Here is a 25733-nt window from a genome sequence, read left to right as displayed (position 1 = left end):
AAAGCCACAGTTCCTAGTCAAAATAGTTAGAAATTCCATCAATCATTAATTCAACTAATCGGTCATCATGCTCATCCGTATTTATCATGTTTTGATCATATCAGAAACTATTGATTGTCAAGATCGCAAATAGTGCCCGATAGTCATTGCTGTGTTCCTTCCTACCTTGAGGGGTATTTGGTTTTAATGTAATGCTCGTCAAGACCGGAAGCAGGATTCCGTCATCTTGTTATTTTAAAAGATGATGTGAATGTTTTATTGGTGAAACTTTGGGGCCTCAAGCTTGTTGTGCTGTATTCTTCCATCAATGGAAACATACTTTTGCACGTGATCAAGGTTGCAAGTGGTGTGGTGTGGTGTCAGGTCCTGGCTTGTATGTGGCTGGTAAACTTAACATTATTGGAGAGAGATTTCAGGCTTGAGCAACTATGAAAGCACAAGAACATGGTGGGAGGGTCGTGGCCCATTTATATCTAACTCGTATTCATCAATTAAAAGCCCGTCGCTTCATGCCTCACCTAGCAATCTCGCCATCCTTCAATTCTTTTAATTTTCTATTCTTCAAGAAGCTACATTTGATTTGCAACATTTGACACTCAAAAAAGAAAATTGCAAACCTGATAGATTAAAACAATTGCTACCTTTTATTAAAGACGCTATACAGTTAATTTGGAGCTTTGTTTCTGAACACATGATACATATTTGAAGGTAATTGCTGAAAATGTGTGCAAAGTCTGACAACTACCTGTAAGCAGTACTCAATTATGGAGATATAGCTGTTAAACTGTTTTGCACCACTTAAATTCGTTGGGATCAGTGGTTATCCGGCACAGTTGCTTAGCCGCACATGAAGCGATTAACACCACACGGCTACTGGCGAGCTGCAATGTGACCCTGTAGCAGGTTTTGAGGCTCCACAAACAATGCAATGTACTGCATTAGTTTTACTGAACCACTCTGAATCTCGGAAGCGTTTGTGATGGAAAAAGAGGGTGGCAAGAAAGTGAAGAAATGGGAGCGCGTGTTGAGAGGCTGTTTGCAACGATCAGCACATGCTGCATTCACTGATGCCATCGGTGCCTTTGAGCGACAGAAACTGACTCCACACTCCAAAATTTGAAATGAACTAAAACACAATAAATATACGATACACACACACACACACCCACACACACACACACACACTGTTATTGATAAGCAACTTTAAATCTACCTCTTCAGCGACTATGAATGTGTCCAAGTGCACTGCAAATCGGATTGAGCTGAATGTTTGTCCAAGTCATAATCAATCAAGAGACATTGAAATCCTGCGTTAAAGTAGACCATCACCTACTCAAACTTTTTTTCTGTTGAGCATAAATAAAACTATTCACTGAAAAATGGACATATTCACACCTCACTGCTTATTTTTGTGCTCTTTCTGAAACATCATAAGGTGCCTCTTAAACACTCTACTCCTTATCCCCAAGGCAGATGAGTAACTCGAGTAGTTTTAGCCACTAGCTGATAGCCGGCTGGCTTGACAGCGGACAGCAGCATGATGGAAGCTTTCAGTAGAGGCAGACGAGGCTTCTTGTGGGGTTGACGCTGGAGAAGTATAAATCAATTAGATCATTCGAAACATTTACATGTTCAAAAGGAGTAGGAGGAAGTAAAAAAAAAAAAGATATATATCAGCTCATCCTCTCCCTTGGTATCTGGATATTTTTTAACTTATATGAATACAAAAATGGGTTATTAATATATCTTGGCCTTGAATAAATGTATTAAAATAATGGGCTCAATATAAATATGTACAATAATTGTATTTTTAAGCCCACAATAGTGTTCACTGGGAAAAGATTGTCTGGTCACCCCATGTTCATCGTTCCTCTTCCTCCTCTTGACATTATAACTTGTAATTTTGTTGCATATTCGAGCCATTAAAACTAGGGCTGTCAATCGATGCATTTTTTTTTTAAAAACATGATTCATCGCAAGATTTCCAAAGACTCTGAGAAAATCCTTACCTTAATTTTACACATTGATAGAAGAAGCGGCATTGTACTTACACCTCACCATTTACTCCCAAAGGGCCTAAAAGCCATGGATCTGCATCTATAGCCTCATCCTCATCCTACTTCCGCTCTGATGATCAACCCTTTGTAATGGTCGAAAAAATGAAAAACATGCAAACAACATGAGCTTTTCACTATTTTATTTGAACGCATCTGTGGCAGAGAGGTAAAGTCTCGAGTGTGAGTAGATTTCTCAGTGTTTCTCTTTTTTGTCCCTGTGGTCTGTTTAGAGAGTAGGTTTAGCATGTGCAAACAAGCTTCACCGAAATGTGCAAAGGCCACAGCGAACAAATAAAGCAGCTCGCTTTCACGGGGTCTCCAAGATGTTATGAAAAGAATACCTTCTCACTATTGTGAAAATGTGTTTGAAATCCTGCGGCTGTACAGCATCATTCGGAGGAACTAATAATAATGTTGGCTCCACTTTTGCCTCCCTATTCTTCTCATTTATTTACCAACGTGAAACTCGATTTCTCTGCTTCTGCTGGCCTCTTCCTCATTCGCTGCCTCTCCTATTTGATTTTGCATGCTCCCTTCTAATACATCAGAAGTTCAAGATGTTTGTTGGAGATTGAGAAGCATAAGTCACGTTTCTCATGGTCTTTGGACATGACATCTCTACCCCGCTGTTTGCGTCATTGTTGCCTGACCTCTTAGGGACCTCGACCCTGAGTTGATTTTGTAAATCCTTTTCAAACATGTGTATGTCAGCCTTGATCACGCCTCTAAGCAGATTTACAAAAGCAGCGCATTTGTCTTTGATTGCTCTGGATGGACAAGAGTGGAGCAAGTCTGTGAAGGCTCCAATATTGTGATGGATTGGTGAGTCCCTCATGAATTTATGCGTGAGTGTGCATGTGTGTATGGAGAGTGATAAGACAAAGGGGAGTTAGCACTGGCTAAAAGTGAATGAGGGGAGGGGGTTGTGGTGGTGTGGAAGGGCAACACTGTAATGTGATGCATGCAGTCCACTTTGTGTGGTTATTTAAAATTGAGCACAGAGGAGTTCATTACACACGGATGAATTATAGATTTAATGTAAATTAGAACTGAAATGACATTCATATACTTATACAGTTCAGGTCCATTAGTGGGTCCTCTTGAGATGTGTTTCAAATGTTAAAACTTCATGGTTCATTTTTTTTCTCCTGTAAATTGTGATACTAGTCTATCAATACCATATTATTTCATTGCTAAACAAATATGACTGCTCTGTGGTTAATACAGAAGCTTGGGATTCATTAATCATTTAAGTTCATGAATATTTCATATTGTCATGCGTGGAATAAGATCACTTTCTTAGTTGCAGCTCGCTGATGAAATGGGCGATATAGCATGCAACTGTAGATAAATATTCACTACGAGAGGGCCAATGAAACAATAGTTGATCAAATAGAAGCTCTTAGTATGTGGATTCTTTTATTATTCTTAAATAGAGCACTTGAAAATCATGTCCACTCAAAAATGTTGTCTTAATGAACATAAACAACTGACTGAAAAGACACTTAAACTTGTAGCAATCATTTGATATTTTAAAATTAAGTTTTAGAAAAGGGTTTAGTTCGCTCGAAATGTTAGGTAAAATGCAATTCCAAAAGTTGGCATTTTAAAGAACCACATTCCATCTCCATAATTTGTAGTTGCATCTTGATAACGGAATGTCACATTAATGTCAAATACTGTACACAAATTCCTGTTCAGGAAGGAAAAAGAAAAAAAAATACTGTACACCAAACTTGATCAGTGTGTTGTCACAATAAGCACAAAGACCAATGCAGTCAGTGAAGCACTTAGTTACATTTGTGCACTGAGGGAACCATCTGTATTCCCATGTGATACAGGTCCTGTATATTGAAGAGCCATTAGAAAGAATAACAATACACTAGTAATAAATTGGTTTTGAAGAAGAATTGGAATTCACTGTAAGGTATCTATTTATTTCAACCTCTACAGCCATTTCTAGGACTGAACTTTTTTATGAACTGTAAGTGCACCACTCTAAAATACTCTACTCTTCTAGTCTGGTGTTGTTCCAAGGTACCACGCGCTCACTTCTCCTCCGGAAAACCCATGTGTCTTGTTTGAAGTGAGCTTGGCTCTAGGAAACAACCTCTAGGTTTTGACATCAAAACCAAGAATCAAGCCCCCTAATGGGCACCCCACTGTGGACTAGAATTAGATGGAATAACCCCCACCAGCAGGCTTACAGTCTCTAAATGCAGAGGCCTTGGAGGACAGAATAGAGGCTGTATTGCACGTAAGGTGGGAGAAAGAGTGCAGCATAAGAGGGAATAAGGTAAGAGACTGCATGTACCCCAGGGGTGGGCAATTAATTTGACAAAGGAGCTACATGAGAAACTGGAACGGTTGTCCAGCGCCACGCCAATCTGATAACCTCAACTGTATTCCATATTTATTTTATATATTCATATAAAGCATTAAATTGTCTTGTTTTAATAAGATTATATTGGTATAGATAGAGTTGTGCAATATAACCCAAAATGCGAAGTGCGATAGAAAAACGTCTACCGTTGGATACAACCCTCCATCGTCTATATCGTTATTTTGATGCGCGAGGTATTGGGTTAGCTCTGTTGCGACAGTAACAGAGACAGTCATACAACAGTAGTTGCATTTCTATTACGTCATCCTAACGTCTTCCTCCTCAGGCATGACACATCGATTTATGCTGAATCAAACCATTAGACTAACCGCTGAGATAAACTCCCATGCTGTTGTCACAGTGACAATTGCAGTCTTATCGCGTAGCTAGTGAGTGCTACTAACACACACACTAGTTCTACTTCAAGTTTAGTTCATTGTCATATTTATGTAAAAAGTACAATGTATATTCCAATAAAATAAAATATGTTTTGCCCTGGCGCTCTCTCAGCTGCAATGTTGACAGCTAACAAATAAATAAATAAATAGAACACCTGAAATACTCTCTGGAACTTATATAATTTGAATACTAAGTAGTCACACTGAGAAAGACATCACTAGATAAAGACATTGCCAACATTTTAGTCATATTTAAAATGTTTTCAACCTTAAACAATGGGAGAAAGACACACACACACACACATGCACGCTCATCTGTGAGGGAGCACCACACAAAGCCAGCATATCTGAAGACTCAAGTCTTAGATCTGGTCAGAGACTTTGCCCAGGTTTGATGTAGCCTGAAGAAAACGTACATCAAACAAATCTAGAATCTCAATCTATATGTGCTGCTTTTGTTTGCATCCATGACGGCGAACGAGGCGGTTCGCAGGGTGTGTGATTGCATGCCTTCATCCGTGCATGTAAGTGTGTGACTGACATGAAACAGGACAGAGGGCCGCTGCGGAGACAGAAGGCAGTCAGTGCCTGCAGCAAGCTCAGAGCTCACGGGTAACGTATACTCACTCCTCACTGTACCAAAGAGAAGGTGACACCAGTCAATTCCATCCTGACAAAGCAGCACAGATAATAGTGGGCTTTGATTTCCCGCAATACGTGTTGCCAATAAAAAAGGAAATGACTCACTATTACAGCTTATTGTAGAGTTCTGAGGCAAATATAATTAGATGCTATGGGCCTGGTTTACTTAGATCCCAAATAGATAAATTGCACGTTCACTCGAACAGTTTGCAAGCATTATTGGTGGGCGTGTTGCGTGTGATATATTAAGATTGCAGCACAATTGGCAACAGGTGTAAATGTGGTGGAGACCCCCTTATTTAAATCAGGGTTTTGTGTTTTAGGTAGCTTTGATAGTTTTCACAATGAAAAATTTGGGAGAGCAACGCAAGCATGGAGATATGGGGCAACAGCACCTGCCAAACCAACATTCACCCTATATATAAGTAACAAAAAAAAAGCTATATAAATGATTAATTGAGCAAACTACATGTATGACTTTGTTAAATTTAAAACAGCACAGAAAATATACAAAGTACTCAAAAACTGTGTGAAATCAGAGAGAGTCGTTAGGATCTGATGGGAACTGGTGTTTAAGAAAATCAGCAACACTAGAACAAAAATAAAGGTGTTGGATATATGATGAATGTATTTGCTGTAATATTGGGAGACCTGCACCTTCCAAAAATTCAAAATGCTTGTTTTTTTTTTTTTTTATGCTGGCCGCTAACCATGTTTGAAGTGGAATTGCTCCTCACAATAAAATATTTTTGGTCTCTCTACAAACATTTGATACCTTTCTGGTAGTCGCTTAAAATATGTGGTGACGTATGTTGTATCTGACGCCAAACATGAAGTGCAATAGGATGTTTCACCTTCACAGGCCGCTGGACTTACGACAGCCCCTGAAATGGATTGGAGCTTATGTGCTTTAGTTGACAGGAGAATGCACCGAAAGCCAAATTTGACAGGGAAGACCCACATTTTAGGGTTGCTCCACCCAGAAGTGTGTATCTAGCGCAAGAGTGCTTAAATAACAGACTTAAGTGGATCAGAGAATCCGAGCAACCAGAAAAGTTTGTAACTGTGCACCTTTTCTCATTTAAGCTTATAGGAGAATATGGCCCAAAATGAATTACAGTGTTCCCTCGCCGCTTCACGTTTTGCGGCTTCAGTGCTTCGCGGGTTTTTCCAAAATATTCATAAAAAAAAAAATACAGCCATATCGGCAGCCATATTGCGGAAAGATGCGTTGTTTCATGTTGATGCGCGCCAGAGAAGGTTTCCTTGCATGCCAAACAAAGAAATGAGTTGACTCAGAGGCTTTGTACATGCCTGTCCACGCATGTACTGTACGGGCCTCATACAAGGCGCGTGATTGGTTCCCGGCGCGACATCAACCAATGAGAGCACGAGTGGATTTATCCCGTGAGCTAATTGGCTGCGCATCATCGCAGCCTCACCCAGCATCTTCCCTTGTTGTGTCTTGCCAGTCTCGTCCACGCTGTTGTGTTCGCAATAACTTTTTTTGTTTAAGCGATAATTTTTTTGATTACTTAAGCAAGCCGTGACAATGCCGCCGAAGCACTGTGCCGCTGCGAAAGCTTCCTGCGGGGCGCCCAAGAGGAAGAAGAAGATGATGACCATGAAAAAGTGAAACTTTTAGATTTGATCAAAGAAGGCAGAAGTTATGCATTTGTGGCACGTCTAGAGTGCGCTACATAAAGAAAGAGGAAGCAAACATCCGCAAAACTGCTTCAATAACCTTCAATAAGGAAGCAAAACGTGTGGTAACTCTGCGTAATAAGAGATTTGTGAAAATGAAAGCGGCATTGGCATTGTGGATTACTGATTGCAGGGAAAAGAGAGTGAGTTTGGACACTAATATGATCAGGACAAAGGCCAAACCTCCGCCACCAACACAAGCCTCTTCGCCTCTCTCAGAAGGCAATGTTGATGAATGTTAATTACTGTATAATAAATGTTAATGTGCGTTTGGCAAATCCTACTTCGCGGTTTTTCACCTTTCGCGGGGGGTTCTGGTCCCCATTAACCGCGAAGAACGAGGGAACACTGTATTCTGCTATTTTGCCCACTTGGCAGACGCAATCCTGCCTCTGTTTGCGTGCACAATCAAGTTTTTGCCCGTTTTTTCCACATGCAAACCTTTAGTAAATCAGGCCCTATATGTGATCATACACTCTAAAGGCATTGTTATATGCCTTTGGTTATCTGGATTATTTTGGTTAAGAGGGCGAAAAACAAGCGTGAAAGACGGGAGCGTGTGAAGCTTTTAACAATCACCTGAGTTACATTGTCTTCAGGGTGTGTGTGGGATGAATGGGTAAGAGAGATTCGGCTGATTTTTCGACTTTATCATGGGGACAACTGACATTTTTATGTGTATGAATGTATGTGTAACGTATGCGGGATGAGAACGATGAGTATGAGACCAAAGGAAAAAGTCTTTCAGGTGGAATAAAAGCATTACGCTATTGGTAGAAAGGTCAGCTGTATACTTGTATGGAATCAGACTGGTGGTGATCACCTTTTGCTGCATATCTCTGAGGTATTGAGCAGGTACACTCTAATACCTTTGATATATGGACTACAGGACTCCCTGAAGAGGTCAATACCATGGCACTTTGTCTCTGTGAGCAATGACCCTCTCAAGCACCATTTAGAAGCTTTACATCTGCCGAAAATACTTCAAGCTGGGCATAGTACCTGAAAGTTAATCAGTGGTGTCTTTGCATGAGCGACAAGGGGTGTTGTGCCCCAAACATCCAGGCTGTTTGGTTTTCTTTCATATTAGGGATTAAATTGAAAATACAATGCTAATAAATTAATACATTTACAAATGTAATACATGCCTTAGTAGTACTGTCTTTCGGACTTCCTGTTCCTTTCAGCATGTAGTCTAGGCCTACGCTTGTTGTTCAAGCATTAGTCTCTGCGGCAGGTATGATTATGAGCTCTGCCAGGAAACCAGTGGCCAGTCAGAAAAATATTGGCATTGCTTTGCTCAATAAGTATACACTATTAATAATAATGTATACCGGTACGTACTATTGTGAACATTAATAATGATTTACGAATGATTTTTGTTGCTCATGTGTTTCAAAATAACATTGCTATAATAAAAAAGACGGCACAGAGTGCTTTTATGGTTTATAGCATAGTGTCTTATCGCTGTTTTTCAAATGTAAATGCTGTGGAACTGATGATAATGAAGTACTTTCTAATCACATATTCTGTGTTGCGAATCAATGTCCTAATAAAGCAATCGTTTTGGCGTTAAAAGCACATTGCAGAAGATTTCAATGTCGTGGGAAGAGGAACAAGGCTAATTGGATGGAACTGAAAGAAGTCACTTCAGATGACTCAAATTAGGAGGGCAATGACTCTGTGGTTTGTAAGTGTTTCATCATTACGTAATAAAATGGTGAGTGAGTCACTGTGTTTATTACTAAGAGAGACCCACCAACACACTTGATTAATCTGATACCTGTCAATAGTTCTCTGTAGAAGACTAAGATTAATCTCGCAATAGCAACTGATTGGAAAAAAAACAAAAAAAACAAAAAACTATAGCTCCTTATTCAGGCCAACTTTTCATCAAATGCATTCAAACATAATTGCCATCCACTCGGACTCTATTGATTGGAACCAACCTTTGGTGTGAAATATCAAGGAGGCCAAATACTGTTTGTGAATGTGTAATGGGAATGAGTATTGTGCCACTGTGTTCAATAACACACTTCTTGTGCTATTTTTCCTCCTCTACCTTGCCTATTCAATCCCCTGGTTCCTTTCATTTCACTGCACCGGTTCATCCCTTTTCCTCTCCATTGTCCTCTCCATTCTCTCACCTTTACCCACCCCTACCCTTTCCCCCTCCAACCCCAGATTCACAGACTCTGTATTCTGCATTGTGGCTGTGCTGAGTGATTAAGTGGATGCCCTTCAAGCCATGGAGGAGATGGACAGTAAACCCTACCAGCCGCTGTCTAAGGGCCGCCATGAAATGGAGATGTCCTACACCAGTTCGTCTGATGAGAGCGAGGATGGTCGCGCCCACCACCGCTCTTACACCTCACGTGAAACCCTCCCTGACTACACACATGAGCTACGCCTCACGCTTGGATCACACCGTGAAAGACAGAACAACTACAGCCAAGCCCAGCCAGGTCCCATATGCTTGTCTTTATGTCTTTATTTACCTCTAACCTCAAAGCTTTGCAGAATCTGGATGTATAGGCACAAAAGGCACACACACACACACACATCTTTTAAAAGGCCCTATGTGAATTACCTATTACAGTCTACAATGAGCCAGAAGGACAGTCGGAGGCAGCCAATTACCTCCCCTCCATGGAGGTGATATTTCCCTCCCACAGCTAAACTGGGTCAGCCCCAAACCTCTTTGGCCTCACCTGGGGTGGAACACCACCCTTCATTACACACACAGACACACATGAGGTAATGGTGACACATACACACTGAGAAATTCTTCCCTACTGGAGACAGGAGGCGAAATGGGCCAACGCGTTCTGTGATGGATGGCCTTTATGCAGGTCATGTATGGTGTTAAGAGAGAAGCTGTACCTCATCACGAGTGTGCTGCTGTGCAGGGTTCACTGTGATCAATAGATGCACTTTCTGCCACCCTAACGTCCTGCTTTTCTGCAAGACTATCCCACTATGCTAACAAGCAATATTATCCATCCATAACCGTTACAACCATTTGGACAAGCTGTTCCAGAGATTTCATATTTTAAACACCGCCTACTATAGATTTTGTCATATTGGACAACATGCCACCACCCACGATGACCATCAGTCATAGTCGGTTTGCCAGCATTTGTCTATTCTATTAGGTTTCTCTGCCTTTCCATTATGTTAAAAAAGAAAGAGGTAAAATCCTGACCATGACGCTGATGGCGTGCTTCAGCGTCATATGGTAAGGTGCAAACGACCCCCCCAAAGCAGCCTTTCAAATGTCATTGACAGCCGGTAATATGAAGCACATCTGTTCATCTTTGGGCAACAGACTTATATAAAGTATAGCCTACCTAAGTAACCAACTGTTAAGGGGGGCATTGCCTCCAGTGACATTTTTAATGGATGACAGGCATCAGCCAATTCATCTAATTCCCAAAGCATATTATTCACATTTCCTGTCATATGTGAGCCTGCCTTTCCTTTCCTTTTTGTATTTCCTGATGTCACACTTTTTTTTGTCAATTTAATAGTACATCCCACCCAGTCCAGCAACTGAGAAATATGCTGTACGTATGAGATGCTGAGGTCAGGCATAAAGCTATATCGGATTCTTTCCCAGTAAAGGCTGCTGACCATAATGATTTCCTTTGTGTCATGTCAGCGTAAAATCAACACTATCCAATAAAAATTGGTTTTGTTTTGATCAGTTTTAGGACAAATGTGTGTTTATATTATTTATACTTGTTGAGACTCAATAGTAATGAAATGCAAACTTAGATTATTGGTCAAAGAGTCGGAGTTCTTACCCTTCAAAAGTCATTTTATAGCGTAAGAATGCTTTGCTGATTATTATGACACTTTATATATCTAACCTATACAACAACAGAATAATATAATTACAATAAAACAATGGTTTTGCACATCATGACATACTAAATATGTGTAAGTATCCTGTGGGAGTGCTCTTTGAAAAAAATGCACAAGTGAAACAGTTAGTGAATGAGATTGACTACATGCAGCAGGGATCGGTAACCTTTGGCACATGTGCCCTGGGTAAACATTGGCACGCTGGGCAGAAGCAGTCCTGGACAGAATGGCGATCTGTGCGACGGCCGTCAATTGCGCGGGTTGTCAACGCATGGCTATGGAGGCGGGGGCGGGGATTGGTTTGTGGTGGGCTTGGGCAGTGTTGCTGGGGGGGATTTGCCTCCGGAAAAATTTATGTCAAAACTCTGCGTCTTATGCGCCACCCGTCGATTGCGCACCCCAAGTCGATCGTCAATTGGGTCGGGGAGGCGGGGGGTCAATAGCCCCTATTTACTGTATATACTTAATTACTTAATGTACTTAATTGCTCCAAAAAAATATTTACAATAAATAATGTATCTTTGTTCCTCTATTTATGCCAGTGAGGCATAGTCACAGACAGAAAAAATGAATTGACTTCTATTAGATGGCAGGAAGTAAATACAGTAATTAATGTATCCTCTTTTTGGGACATTTTTGTTTGTTGGTGTGCCGTGAGATCTTTCAATTGTAAAATATGTTCCTCGGCTCCATAAAGGTTGGAAATCACTGCTCTAGTCAGATCGTGTATTCTTATCAGTCAGGTCAAACCAACATGACATGACAGAAATAATGGGAACTAACTTATTGTAATTAAATTACTTTATTTTTAATTAAATGACTTCACCCACACCGAAACTTTAGAGCATGATTCGACAGAACGGCGGCATGTTTACGTCCAACTGTTCGGGCTACCGCTAGCTTGCTAAGCTACATAACATTTTATTGCCTGCTTGTGAGCCATATCGTATTAAAAGTATGTGAACATACCTCAAGCAAGCCTTAAACGAACGTCCTTTCCTGTCCTGAGCACCAGTGACCACCAACACACATTTTCCCCCAATTTATCTTCATAATATAGTCGGCACAATCCACTCTTGTTGTCGTCGCCACGGTAACAAGTGTATCCGTTCGCATTTGAGTTGACAAGATAAATCCCAATGTTCATAAAAAAACGGGATGCGGTGGTATCGTAATACAATATTTTATTACAGTAGTCTGACAGTTCAATCGTGAAAGAGCAAATTTGTCTTGTAGTCTGATCCGGGCATTACGTGTCTGTACCACACTGCTGACGTTTTTTTTTTTTTTTTTTTTTTTTGTTAAATAACTTGTTTGGCCATCAGACATTCACAGTACTACGTCAAAGGACACATGACAAGGCTAAAAATAAAATAGCTTTTGGATTCAAATATACTGTGCATGCGACGATGTCTTTAATGTCTTTTGCGGAGCCGATCAATGACATCATTAATCGGATCGGCAAATTATGACATTAAAGCCGATCAGCATAAAATGCTAAATATTGGCCGATACCGATCAGCCCGATCAAATCGGTGTAAAGTCTACAAAAAACATAAATACAATAAATAATAAAATAAATAACATAAACATAACTCATGTGCTTACTGCGACGTGTTAAATGAGGTCTCAACAGATGAGTGTCATATTCAAATGTACTTTTGCTTTCTTCATTTGAATTATGGCAGCTGGACAGCAAGATGGTGCTATTTAGAGAGGTTTAAGTGAGTGAATCAAACATAATCAAGTGAAACAAGTTCTCCACAGATTCATTGTGGTAATTGCACTTGAACAAACATAATGCAAATGTGCTTTTCGCAGTTAGATGAAGGACTGAACTTGAATGAAGTGATTTGTGTGGGTTTTTTGTTTTGTTTTGTTGGCACGTAACCAAATTCTACATTGTATATATATTTTTTCTCATCCCAGAGCAAATGACTGAAAATAAATATCATTATTTATTTATTTATTTTAATTATGGCAACTTTTTTTTAAGAATTATAGTATAACTGAGTTTACAATCATAATGGTTTGGCTTGTATGTTGATGCGTTTTCTACAGAGAAACAGAAAAGCACGTTGTAATTGCAGACAGTTTGATTCTGATCTATACATTGGTATTTTATTTTTGCCAGGTTTAATTCCAGAAGCAGACACAACAGGACACACTGATGGTCATCCCAGTAGTCAATAGGTCTAAAATGCTGTTTTTTTTGTACAGATACTGTTCTTTAATTGTATCCCACCAGAGAGAGTTTTTGTGAGCATAACAGTCCTGATCACAATACCTGAGATCTCAAAATTGGGCCAAAAAACAAATTTCCTCCTGCAATAGTGTCAGATTTATTGATCTACCTTCTTGCCCACTAGTCAGAGCAACTACACTAATTGTGATGTACAGTCACGCAGCTGTTTAGAGTAATACATGCGGAATTCCAGAAGATGAGATACTCTGTGTCCAACTAGGACCATACATTTATTAGATGCGCTAAACACAGAATTTGGAAATTATCCTTTCCACTGCAGTCAACATGGCTACAGTAGAGTTAGTTTTTATGTCAATTCATGCCATAATTTATTTTAAATTACATTGACTTTATTACTTCCACATATAAATTAGAAACAACCACCAGAGCAGCTAAGAAATTAAACTTTCTTAGCTGCGTCTGAATTCTTCTTCTAAAAGTATATCTCAATTGAATTGAACTGAAGTGTAACTGGAGAACGAACACATTTTATCTGATCTTCTCAGATAATGGGTTGATTCTTGGGATTGGAAGGTGTTCTAATACCTGAAAGTGTGCAAGGCTCAATTTTTCCTTCAGCCTGAGTCAATATTAATAAGGTTTGATCTTTATCTGATCTCTTCACCCCACCAAGAAGAATATAGATGAGATCAGTGCTCTGTTTGAGCAGCAGTTCAATACATCTCAAGTTCAATAACACAGGTAGTCTGAACAGGATATGCTTTCATAGCAAATGTTTAAGGAAAATCAAGGCTGGCATTTTTACCTTTGAAACCAAATGTGTCTTAGTAATTGTCCACATCTTCCATATGGACGAAATTATCGAAATAACTTCTCTTCATTTGTGTTATCTTTTGTGTATTCATAGCAATTTTTGGACAATTTATCCAAAAAAAAAAAAAAAAAAGATTTAGGTCAGACATTGACCACATTGACAAAATTCTCAAAGATCATCTACAAAATTGCTTTATCTTTTGACAAAAGCATTCAGAAAACAGGCGGCAAGAAAAAGCATTATAAAAAAAGGAAATATATATTATGTCTATACTTATAACATTCTACAAGGTTTTGGAATGGTTTTGTGTGAATTTTTGCTTATAGTAGCACTTGATTCATTGAGTATCATTAAAAGGTGTGCACCGATATTTTTCTCAGTTCTGTCTGGTGTCTCTTAATATTATTAGGGTTGTTCCCAGGTTTCTTAAATGAACACCTGGTTAGCAAAGCTGCTGAAGCAAATATCAAACACATCCCAGTATTAGAGGCGTTGCTGTTGTATGGCTCTCAATATGTCTCCCCACCTCTCCTTCTGTAGATTTAGATTTCTGCAAGGCTGGTCAGATGAGTAGTCCAGACTACATCCACCAACAGCAACAACAACAGCATCAGCATCAAGAAGATGAGGTGGAAGCATTATGCTCTGGACCCACTGTTCACATCCACAGCCGTGGCTACTCCTTGGGCATAGGTTCAGATGTGGACACTGAGCCGGAAGTGGAACCCTCACCCGCTCACGGCCTACAGCACATGTGGATGCGTGGTTTGAAGTCTGAACAGAGCTCCTGCCTGTCGAGCCGCGCCAACTCTGCCCTGTCTCTCACCGACACTGAGCATGACAGGAAATCTGAGCCCGATAATGGTGAGTGATAAAACCTCTTTTCACACTCTATAAGGAGATTGTCCATCAAAGCCCGAGGAGATAGAAAATTTTGCAAAGCACAGTGCACCTTTGATGGTGCGTTACTGTCTATGTAAGTACCGTGCAGCACATTCTGAAACCCAGCAACTTCTGTAATTTGTTCCATAACTGCATTTTCAATACACCTTCAAATTTCATACTGAATAGAATATAAATCCATTTCGAAGCAATGTAAAAACATCAAACCCTTTTAATGGCTTAAGTTACAGCCTTAAACAATTATAAGATTGAAACTCTATTTTCAGCCTATTGATATTAGTTATGTTCCTCTTTCTTTGAAGGTTTGTTCATGTGGTTAAATACTGAATTGTGCTATTGGTCATTTAGCCTCAGCTTGCAGCCTAAACCTGGGGGGCGGTGTAGTGGTGGATGAATGATTAATCATAAGGAAAGTCTAACGATGAACGCCCACGTCATGGAGCTTAGAGACGATTGGATATCTACTGAAAGCTGAAACAGATTTGGCTTACAAAAATATTTTGGGGGAAAATTAATCATTGGGTCTGGTGTCATCAGTAACTGGTGACTCTCGGCAGCTGACATTTACCTCAGAGGGAGGTCTTTATCTTGGAAGGAGGGAGACGTAGTGAGGTTAAGGTAAAGAAATGAGACCAACCGGAAAGGAGCTTGGGATTGAGCCAGCTATCTGTCTTGCACTGGCAGGCTTGGCTCCCTGCAGATGGAGAGTTAGTTAGAGGTGCACACAAACAAAGACAAAGCTCTCCAACTCCTCCCCAAGGGCACTGTCTGTTTATTAGCTGCGAAAAAGTGGAACATATTCAGAGGCTGAGGATAACATAAAGGAAGGGGGTGAGAATGATGAAGGAAAAAAAGGAGAGACAATGCCAACAAAAATGCTAATGAGGGAATAGTAATGGTAACAGTATAATTAGAATGTGAATTAAAAAATGAGGTGTTGATGGGGAAACAGGTAAACGAGAACCTTGGGTTACGTTCACACTGCAGGGCATGATGCACAATTCAGTGTTTTTGTCAAAGCCGATCTTTTCTTATAGTCGTTTCCATTACAAAAACAAAAGCTTCTACTGTGGATGGAATGAGTCCCTGACGTCACGTCATGCGCACAAAACAAGACGCCACATTGCGCATGCGCACAAACACAAGGCGGCGTGTGTTTATGGAGGTAATTATGGCCTGTCCCATAGGTCTCGTCATGACACATGCGTGGCAATTTCAAGGATTTTGTGCAACCAGAGAACCTTTTCTTATATTTATCAGCTCTAAAGCATCTTCTTTTCACCACTGACTGTTTTCGTTTCCTTCGTCCGCCGTTGCTTATGTGGCGTGTGTGTTTTGTCGAACAAATGTGACAGTTGTCGCCTTTTGATGACGTATAGGTCAGATGAGCGTGACATGAGCGTCCATACTGCACTCACGTCGGTTACATATCTGATTCATATCTACGTATGAAAGAGGCCTTGGTCGGAAAGGAAAAATTTAAATTGCACTGTTCACATTGACATGAAAAAATCAGATACATGTTACAATGTTAAACAAGGATGGCTGCCGTGGAGTGGAATTGGGCAAAAATGATGCAGGAATAGTTTTAGGGTTGCTTGTTTTTGTTTGGGATGCACCCACGGCTGCACTTTAATGACAGCCTGATTGGAAATGGCGTCCGCCTAATGCAAGATCACACAGCGGAAGAGGAGCGAATGAAAGCGAGGGAGGGGAAGTGCTTGCAGCATTACACGATAATCAATTTGTGATGGCTGTGTGCATATGGACCCACATTATTATCATTTAAGACAAGACCTTCTATCTTTATCTGGGGTCAAAAAAAAAGAGAAAGATGGAGTGACATGCAGAAGAGGAGAGAAAATAAGGATGGAAGTGGTACAGGTGAGAGGAGAGGATTTAAATGTTCAAAGCAATTGGCTTAACTGCTGCGATGCACCATGAAAACTGGTTTATGTGTGGATTTCATATGTCACATGTAGGACTAAATGTCCGTTGGCTTCCTGAACCTGACACATTCTGTCTCTTCTATTTTCTTCAACTCATACTTCACCCCTCTCTTGAATTGGTATTTGTTACTTGGCAACATTTATTCCTCTGCTCTCATTTATTCTCATCCACTTCCTGTCCATCCCACTGTGACACGTGGCCAAGGGTGTCCATGCGTGGCGTCCTCTAATAGGAAATACATTATGGATGTCACACTTCTCTCCACAACAAAGTCTAATACTCTCCTCTACTCGCATTGATAATAAAAGTAAAGGTTTCGATGTAATGGGGCTACAATCAAAAACCTTACATTGTTGCCAAAATGAAACTACATTTTAAGTCGGAAAGACCTTTCATTCCATTTTTCTTCAGAGCACGCCCCCTCCCAAATCCATTAATGATGTCATCTTAAAACTGGCAGAAATCCATTCGGTCCTCGTCTGATTGAAGGTGACGTCAATTTTGTCAGTGAATGTGTTGTCGGTGCATGCGTTATAAGGAAAATAGAGAGACAAAGGGAAATATTCAGTTTTAAGATTGCCTGCATGTATTCTATTATGTATATGTGATATATGTGTCTATATGTGAAAAAGGCAGTATAAATGTGTGTGTGTGTGTGTGTGTGCTGGTTGTCTTGGGTAGTTGTATGTCCAACTGTGACACCTCCCTTGAGGATGGCTGTGGGCATTCCAGAGCATCAGTCAAGCCTGCTGACAAACTCGTGAAAATATCAACCTCTACGTATTGATGACAAAGAGTGCAATGTTAGAGTTGAGGAGATTGGCACTACAAAAGACAAAAAAAAAAAAGGGTTCAGCTGGAGTTTATCACTGACACTCACACAGGCACATGCGCACAACACAAACAGTGTTATGACCAGAAGAAAGCCTCCAGGCTTTATTGTTGAACCATCAGATTTGGGTCGGAGCGTGATCCATCTTGGTCCAACAAGAATTCAACAGCCACATCCGTTCACTTCACAATTAAACATTTAGGCAGTCATTAAAATATTTAGGAATTCAAAGTTGTTACCTATGCTTTACCCATGTTTACTTTACTAACTTTATTTGTTCACGTTTATTAACATTTTATTTATATCAACGATATGCTTCAGCAGAAATCACATGGTCCTTCAGCCTGTACCATACATTACATTTAAATATCAGATACTGTAATATCAAATATGGTCCCTTGCTCAATAAAGAGAGATTAGGGATCAGGTTCTTTAACCCCAAATTTATATTAGAACAGAAATTTTTATATGCTACCTTGAAGGCAAACATTTGTTTGCTCATTAATCCATCGCTCGAGTTGGCCTTCCAACTCGGGCCACCTCGCCTTGTTTCCACGTTTTGTTTTTGGTTTTTTCCGCGGAAACTCAGCTTCTCCTTCTTGACTTGGCGAAGTTTGTTTTCCTGCTTCCTCCACTTGCCAACCATGGATTCATTGATCTTGAATTCTCTCGCGGCTGCTCGATTCCCATGTTCCTCCGCGTAACTGACAGCTTGCAGCTTACCCTGTGCTTCGTAAGCGTGCCTCTTTGTAGGAGCCATTTTCGGGGGTCTTTAGCCAAACCGATGTTGTTTTGCACTATATACCTACTGGGGGCGTGGCCTTAGCGTCCGCCACGTCCGCTTTTCCTCTGTGTAAGCAGCGTGTCGGCAGGAAATGCTAAAAAATAAAAAAAAATAAAAATAAAGTCAAGCGGGGCGCTCTGTCTTATTTTCCCGATTTCACTTCTTTGTGGCACAATTCTGAGAATTATTCTGACTACAGACTTCTAATTAGACAGTGGGATTTACAAATATTTAATGTAAGTGCTCTTATCCAGAAATGTCAGCGGTCTTGTTAAGCAATGTGAATGAGAAGGATTTCATATGTTTCTTCTTCTTCTTCTGATGTTTGAAGACACAAATCTTCTTTTGGCATGACTGTGGTCGTGATATCCTCCATGAGTCGTGAATCTACAATGCCCTCTGAGATAAACACATCCCCAGATCTGCCAATCAAATCATGCACGCATGAATACAGATGTGCTCATGTTTCATCTGGTATATCTTTTAACTTCCCTAGTGTGATTGTGTGCATCTGTGCCTGTGTAAGTGGCAATTTCAGTGGCAACTGCAGACAAACGGCCACATGCTCAAACTCCATTTTTGCCTTCTCAAGGCCTTGGGGGTTTGCAGTAATGGATTTGTCTATTAGCTCGTAAAGAACATTGCTCAGTGCCATATCGATCATCTGAGCTGTAACGTTTAGTCTTTAAGTTGGAGAGTTGATCCAGTGGTACACCGACTCCCCTGGCTATTTTACTAGAGTGAGAGATGATCAACTTAACCCTGGTGCCATGCTTGGCCAGAGGTAACCACTATAAACCCGTCCACTGGAGCCAGAAACAGTTTTTATTGAACCTGCCAATCGGGCACCCAGGAGAAACTGCAGAGCTTCCGTGAATCTGCTATATTTTGGAATGTAGCAGAAGTTTGAATCGTTCCTTCTTTAATGGTGGTCTCATCACATAGTTAGCCATGTTGACAAGCTGTCAGAAACATGGACAAAAGCCTGTTGTACTAATGATGGACCTTTACAGTCCACTGGACCAAAGAAGATGTTACTGGACTGCACTGCTGCTTGATGAGCAATGTTTGGCTTTTGTGTTCATGTGTTAATGAAAGAGAGACACTTTTTTTTCCCTCTTGCGATCCCTGTATGTGTGTGAATTCAAACACTCTTCTCCATTATAATCTTGCTGCCATGGCAACAGTCATTGAATCAGAACATCAGTGGCAGCTTTCATTTCATGCTATCCACTGCCTGCCTACAGGCATTCTGTATACATAAACTGTGATAGAAACATCTCAGAGCCCAGCCACTACTTGCCAATAAGCGGGTGTATAGCTATAGTTGTACAATCATCTTCACAGTGGAGGAGGTGAGAGGCGAGCTGTTTAAAAAAAAGAAAAAAAAAAAAAAAAAAAAAAAAAAAAAAAAAAAAAAAAAAAACAATAGCATAAGCGAGCCTTGAACTGTTTTTAGCTTCAAGCGCTTTTAGCGTATTAATATGAGCGGAGAGCAGGGTGAGTGGCACATAAAAACGCAAAAAGCCGAAAGGAACAATAGCTCTGACGGTGTACTGAGAGATTAGCAAAAGCCAGAGTGGTTTACAGTGAATGAGAGCGGCTGACTGGGGGTGGAGGACACAGAGGTGCATGTATGGTCACACGCACACGTGCTCTCAGAAACCCACTCATACCTTTTGCTCTGGGGTGCTGTGTGTGTGATGTGGTTGGAGGAGTGTGTTTTGAAGATGGATTAAAACAAAATGTAAGCCTAAACTGGAGTGATGAGAAAGTAGCATTCAGGATGGAAAAGAGGAAATTAAAAAAAACATTTACATCTATCTTGTTCACCTGAGATGCTTAGAGAGAACATTGGAGTTTTTGGAAACGATTTATAATATAATGGACAAAATTCCTAGGACTTGTTTTCACCCATCACAACAACGTGGGTGGATGTAACTTTTGTTGAGAAAAAGGTTGTGAGAGTAAAATTCCTGCTTTGTTGTTCCATAATTTGTTTATTAAATATAATCACAGTTACTGTATATAGGCCAGCATAAAGATGTATTGCTTGTCACAGCTAGTCCAACACTACAAGCTACCTAGGCAGATTTTTACAGTGATTCCCTTAATAATTGTACAAAAGTTACGGTAGTGGATGATATTTACTGATTTACACAAATGCAGACCAGAATTAACCAGCTCAGACTTTGTCAGTCACCCACACATATTTTATTGTATGTACAGTAGATACTCAAGAATCTGTGGACTTTCATGTGCAGAAAAGCCTTCTCGATTCTAGGATTATAGGACTATAGAAATCACACAATTATATTTTCTTATTAGTCACTGACAGTGTAGTGGTTCACTCTGTGGTTCACGCTGGCCTGTCTTCAATGTGGGGAGTGGGGGTTCAGTTCCCTCCCAGTGACAGTGTGGATCTGAGTGTGAATGGTTGTCTGTCTCTATATGTCCCCTGTGATTGACTGGCGGCCAGCTGAGAGTGGAGTCTGCCTTTCGCACGAAATTAGGAGGGATAGCCTCTAAACTTCCCGCATCTCTCGACAGGATTTAAGTAGTAAATACAGTAAAACAGATTTTCAGATTTTCACTAAAACTATCGACTGTGTAATAAATTACCCAATACTGTATTGTCTTAATTAATTGTGAAACAGTACCTGTTTATCTTATTTGAGGCTGCAGCTTTAAATCGATTCTAGTACAATAGTTGACATGTTAGCTTGTATTCAATCAGTTGTCAGGCCTGTTTTGCTTTTAGACCCCTATCTCACTTGTCTGGAGACTACCGTAATTTCTCATGTATAATGCGCATTTTTACCCTCAAAAAAATTGTCAAAAGTCAATAGTGTGCATTATACATGGGTACAGGGGCAAATGGAAAAAACTTGCACATTTTATAATGTATGCCGCCATCTAGTGGTTATGAAAAAGCTGTACACTTTCATTCCAAAATGCCACCGCCACCTAGTGGTTATAAAAAAGGTGTAGCCTACACTTTCTTTCCAATATGACGGGTACGTATGACTGCATATATGTACAGTTGTGCTCATAAGTTTACATCCCCTGGCAGAATTTGTGAAATTCTTTATTTTTTTTTAAAATATGACTGTTGACTGAACAACAACAAACAATTTATTTTTGGTTATGTTTTTTTAATGTTAATGCTTTTCTGAAATGCTTGCTCATTTAATTTGAATCCCATTAAAATAAAATAAAATGTGTTTCGCGTGGTCCTTCATGTTTTCTTTAAATAATTTTACCCATATTACAAATTCTGCCTGGGTAATCAAACATATGAGCACAAATGTGTGTTTTCTAATTTACTAAATAAAAGTAGGGCTGTGAATTTCAAAATAAGAGCAAGTAAATAAATTTAAAAAAAAAGTGTTCAAACCAAGTCCTTCAGAATAATTCTTTGAAAAAAACCTCACAAAATACAAATAATACTTCATCTTTTGATCATATGGGTAGAAGCAAAATAATGCATTGTAAAAATGCATTATACATAGGTAGAAGGGTTTTCCAGAATTTTGAGGTCAACTTTGGGGTGTGGATTTTACATGGCTGCGCATTATACACGAGAAATTACGGTAGTTGGTGGCGTCCTGATGGCGACTCTAGTCGGCGTTGGTTGTGGAGACATATCCGTGACGTCCGCGGATAGAAAATTAATTCAAGACAATTACACTGTATGCAGAGAACGCAGGAAAAAAATACAAACTCGACAAATCTTTTAGGTCATCTCTGTGATCACCATTCAAAATTGTACACCAATGCAATGCCAGTTTACTGTTAGTTAAATATATAACCATCTTCATAGTAATGTTATGTGGTGTCTTGCATGCATGGACATTTTATGGTGCTGCCCTTTACAATTTCTAATGTGCAAAAGTTGCATCAGAGTGCTGTTTTAATATTTTTTGTATTGAAAAGAGTGGGATACTTTCTGGTCGTATTTTCTTCATTCTTTTTACCTTAAGGTGTGATAGTCAGGTGCACTGGTAATGTAGTGGTACATGAAGCTGCCTGCCCTGCAGATGCTGTGGGTTCAATTACTGGCCAGTGCCCCAATACCCAGCCAGTGCTGGTCCCAGGTCTGGATAAAAATGGGTGGGCATCCGGCATAAAAACTACGACAAACACATAATGCAAGTCACTCGCTGTAGCGACCCCTGATGGGACAAGCTGAAAGTTGCAACAACAGCAGGGTTAATAGGGAGGTGTTCCAACACAGTAACATTATGGGCTCTCTTTTCGTAGGCAGCGCATCTGCCGTGGGAAACAAATGCAGACAGATTCAGATTTCCTTGCAAGCACAGGGGTCGCTGTGCATGTTTGCCAATTTGGCTGACCGGTCTACGCCAACCTGTGCAGTCCGGCGCAGCGAGGGTGTGTTCTTGGAGATGCGTCCAGCGGAGTGACAATTTGGTGGCTGAAAGTCGGTCTAAATGTATGCCTGCTCCGACCACGTCTAAATCTTGGCGCAAGATAGACTTCTGGTCGAACACGATTTTGGTGAATTTGATCGGGTCACAGACCGCGGTAATATTTAAGTCTGCAGCAGTTATCAAGTTCTGTATTCACTAAGGGGACCTGCTCACAATGGGTCTCATTCATTAATAAATGCGTAGACATTTTTTTCCTCCGCGCAAAAGCTTAACTCATATGCAAAATCAGCGTCAGAGTCATGACATGTGTACTAGCCCATTTTCTTTGCCCCACTGTGCATGTTATTGAATCAGAATTCATTTTAAATGATGAGCTTGTGCCTGCGAGCTGCAATCTGCATAAATGACACTGCTATTTCCTGATAAAAAGATAGGTGAAATCTCAGTCAATGTGCAGAGCTTTAAAGTCACGAGATGGCTCCAAAAAAAACAACTTTAATAACTTCCCTACTGGGGCGACACGGTGGCGACTGGTTAGAGCATCTGCCTGACAGTTCTGAGGACCGGGGTTCAATCCCCGGCCCCGCCTGTGTGGTGTTTGTATGTTCTCCCCGTGCCTGTGTGGGTTTTCTCCGGGCACTCTGGTTTCCTACCACATCCCAAAAACATGCATTTTATTGCAGGTTTATTGAAGACTCTAAATTGCCCGTAAATCGCCTATAAACACACCCACAGTGGCGTAGGCCACTCACTCTCTAATTCGCCAGGCTGTGCTGGTCTACAAAATTACCAACACCAGTCTAACCCGCTCCTGTTGCACAGTTGCACCGCCCAATGCGCCAGATTTAGTGTATGACCAAATATGTACCAGGCATTAGACTGACTGCTGCGGCAAGCCTGCCTCCACCCTCAGAGCGGCTGTGATTGTACCAGGTATTAGCTTGTGCTATAAATGCAGCAGTGCTACCATCACAGCCGCGGTTCCAGTAGTAAAGACTGTTGTTACATGGCACAGTGCCCTGGCCTGTCAAAGCTACGGGGTATGTGCACCACCTGTCATTATCAGCCGGTACGCTGGCAGCTATAGACAGATAATGGTCCACTGGGTCTCACCCAACAATCTGCTGACCAGTATGAGCAGTGCTGGTTGCATTGCTGGACACCAACATACACATACAGATGCCATGTTAATACATTAGCAAACTAATGTACACAGCAAAGCATTCTAATTACTATTCATCTATAATCCACTAAAACAAACAAAAACAGCGATTAAATAATAAAACATAGAGCAATTACTTTCAATTACTTTGCACTGTGATGCACTTATTTTATTCACTTGAGACTTTCTTTTAGCAACCTTTGTCACATGCAATGCTTAATTGAAAAAGCAACAATAGGACTTTGGAAACCCATTAATTGTTAGGGTTAATTAAAGTAAATATTAAATGAGGGGAGTTTTAATTGGGTTCTCATGATGAGGGAAGGGATCTGGGGTCACTAGAATCTGCATATGTAAATAACTGAAATCTCCTCTAGGTCGGGCTTTAACGCTGCCTCAGAGCACTCTGTCTCTCTCTGCAATGTTGTTTATTTTCCTCTCCGCTTCTTTCCTCTCGGTCTCTCCCACTGCACACACAACCATGCGTGCATGCATGCAGACGTGTACAAACACACACCAGCTTGAACACTTTGGCTTCAGCCGAGCTGTCAGCAATATAAATGGGTTCTTTTTGTCCAGTGACATTGATGTGATGTATGCATGTGCTCAACGCTAAACCTCCACTCCCTGAAGATATGTGTTTGTTAATATGAGGCTTGGCAGTTTGGTGTAAGACATCACCTTTATATTTAAAACATTTTGACTTATAGGGAGGGCCATGACAAGATCCCAACAGGCTGTTTTTTTTCTTCCATTTGCTGTTTTATTTTTGAAAGCAGATGCAATGTTTTTGAATTTTTATCTGATTGACCAAACTACCCCTTCGGACAAGTTTCATTTGTACAAGGGTAGCAGTAAATTTGTAAAAATATCGCAAATATGCAATACATTACATATTTTTGTTAGGCATCCACTTTGAACCTTTTATGCCTGAGGGGAGGCCATTCATAGTGCATCCACCCAATCACTTTGGAAGATAGAATTATGTGTGTGTGTTTGTGCAGACAACTGGACATCTGCTCTGTCACCCCGTCACCCTGCTGCAGTCGGACTTCTCAAGGCCACTGCAGGGCTGCTGCCTATGTTTCACAGAACCGAATGTACTGCGTCCATCCAAACAGATGGGCAATCTCATTCCCGGAGTGTATGTGTTTGTGTGTGAAATATGGGGGCTAATGGTTTTGATTGTTTTTGTGTAGAATGGACTCTTCCAACTGTAACCAAAATCTGTTCCAGGATGTTTTTTTGTCCTTCATTTTTATCTCATTGTGAGTTAATTTTATTATATTCTTCAATGTTCTGAACACCTGTTTCAGTGCAAAGTGTTTTGAGAAGAATAATGCTGACCACTCATTGCCATAGCAGAGTTCTTGGATGGAGCTCAAATTGCCTTTGTTCTTCTTTAGACCACAAACTAGTTGAGGCTAAATCAATAGTGGTACACTAGTGGTACATTTTTTCTCCAAAACATCATGTATCAACATTCTATTTTAGATGATCAAAAGACTTCTTCATGAGCAACTAATGGATTATTATTGTCATCCCTAGTTGTAAATAACATTTTGGCAGGGTAATTGTGATAGAATTTACATAGGAGGCGGGGTACACCCTGAACTGGTTGCCAGCCAATCGCAGGACAC

The 25733-nt window shown here is 40.4% G+C and overlaps 1 protein-coding gene across 2 annotated transcripts in view; it reads left to right on the top strand.

Moving 5' to 3' along the window:
- Nucleotides 1–25733, top strand: part of tenm1 (teneurin transmembrane protein 1) — a 220131-nt gene that overhangs the window by 8191 nt on the left and 186207 nt on the right. For both annotated transcript variants that reach the window (XM_061786698.1, XM_061786697.1), the window contains exons 2-3: nucleotides 9369–9649; nucleotides 14612–14935. In XM_061786698.1, coding sequence (XP_061642682.1) covers nucleotides 9433–9649; nucleotides 14612–14935 — 541 coding nt within the window. In that variant the 5' untranslated portion in view covers nucleotides 9369–9432. The remainder of the gene's footprint in view (nucleotides 1–9368; nucleotides 9650–14611; nucleotides 14936–25733) is intronic.

Source organism: Phyllopteryx taeniolatus, chromosome 10, assembly GCF_024500385.1.
Source record: "Phyllopteryx taeniolatus isolate TA_2022b chromosome 10, UOR_Ptae_1.2, whole genome shotgun sequence".
Classification (NCBI taxonomy): domain Eukaryota; kingdom Metazoa; phylum Chordata; class Actinopteri; order Syngnathiformes; family Syngnathidae; genus Phyllopteryx; species Phyllopteryx taeniolatus.
Note: the sequence above shows the minus strand (reverse complement) of the source record. Positions and strands in the feature narration are given on the sequence as shown.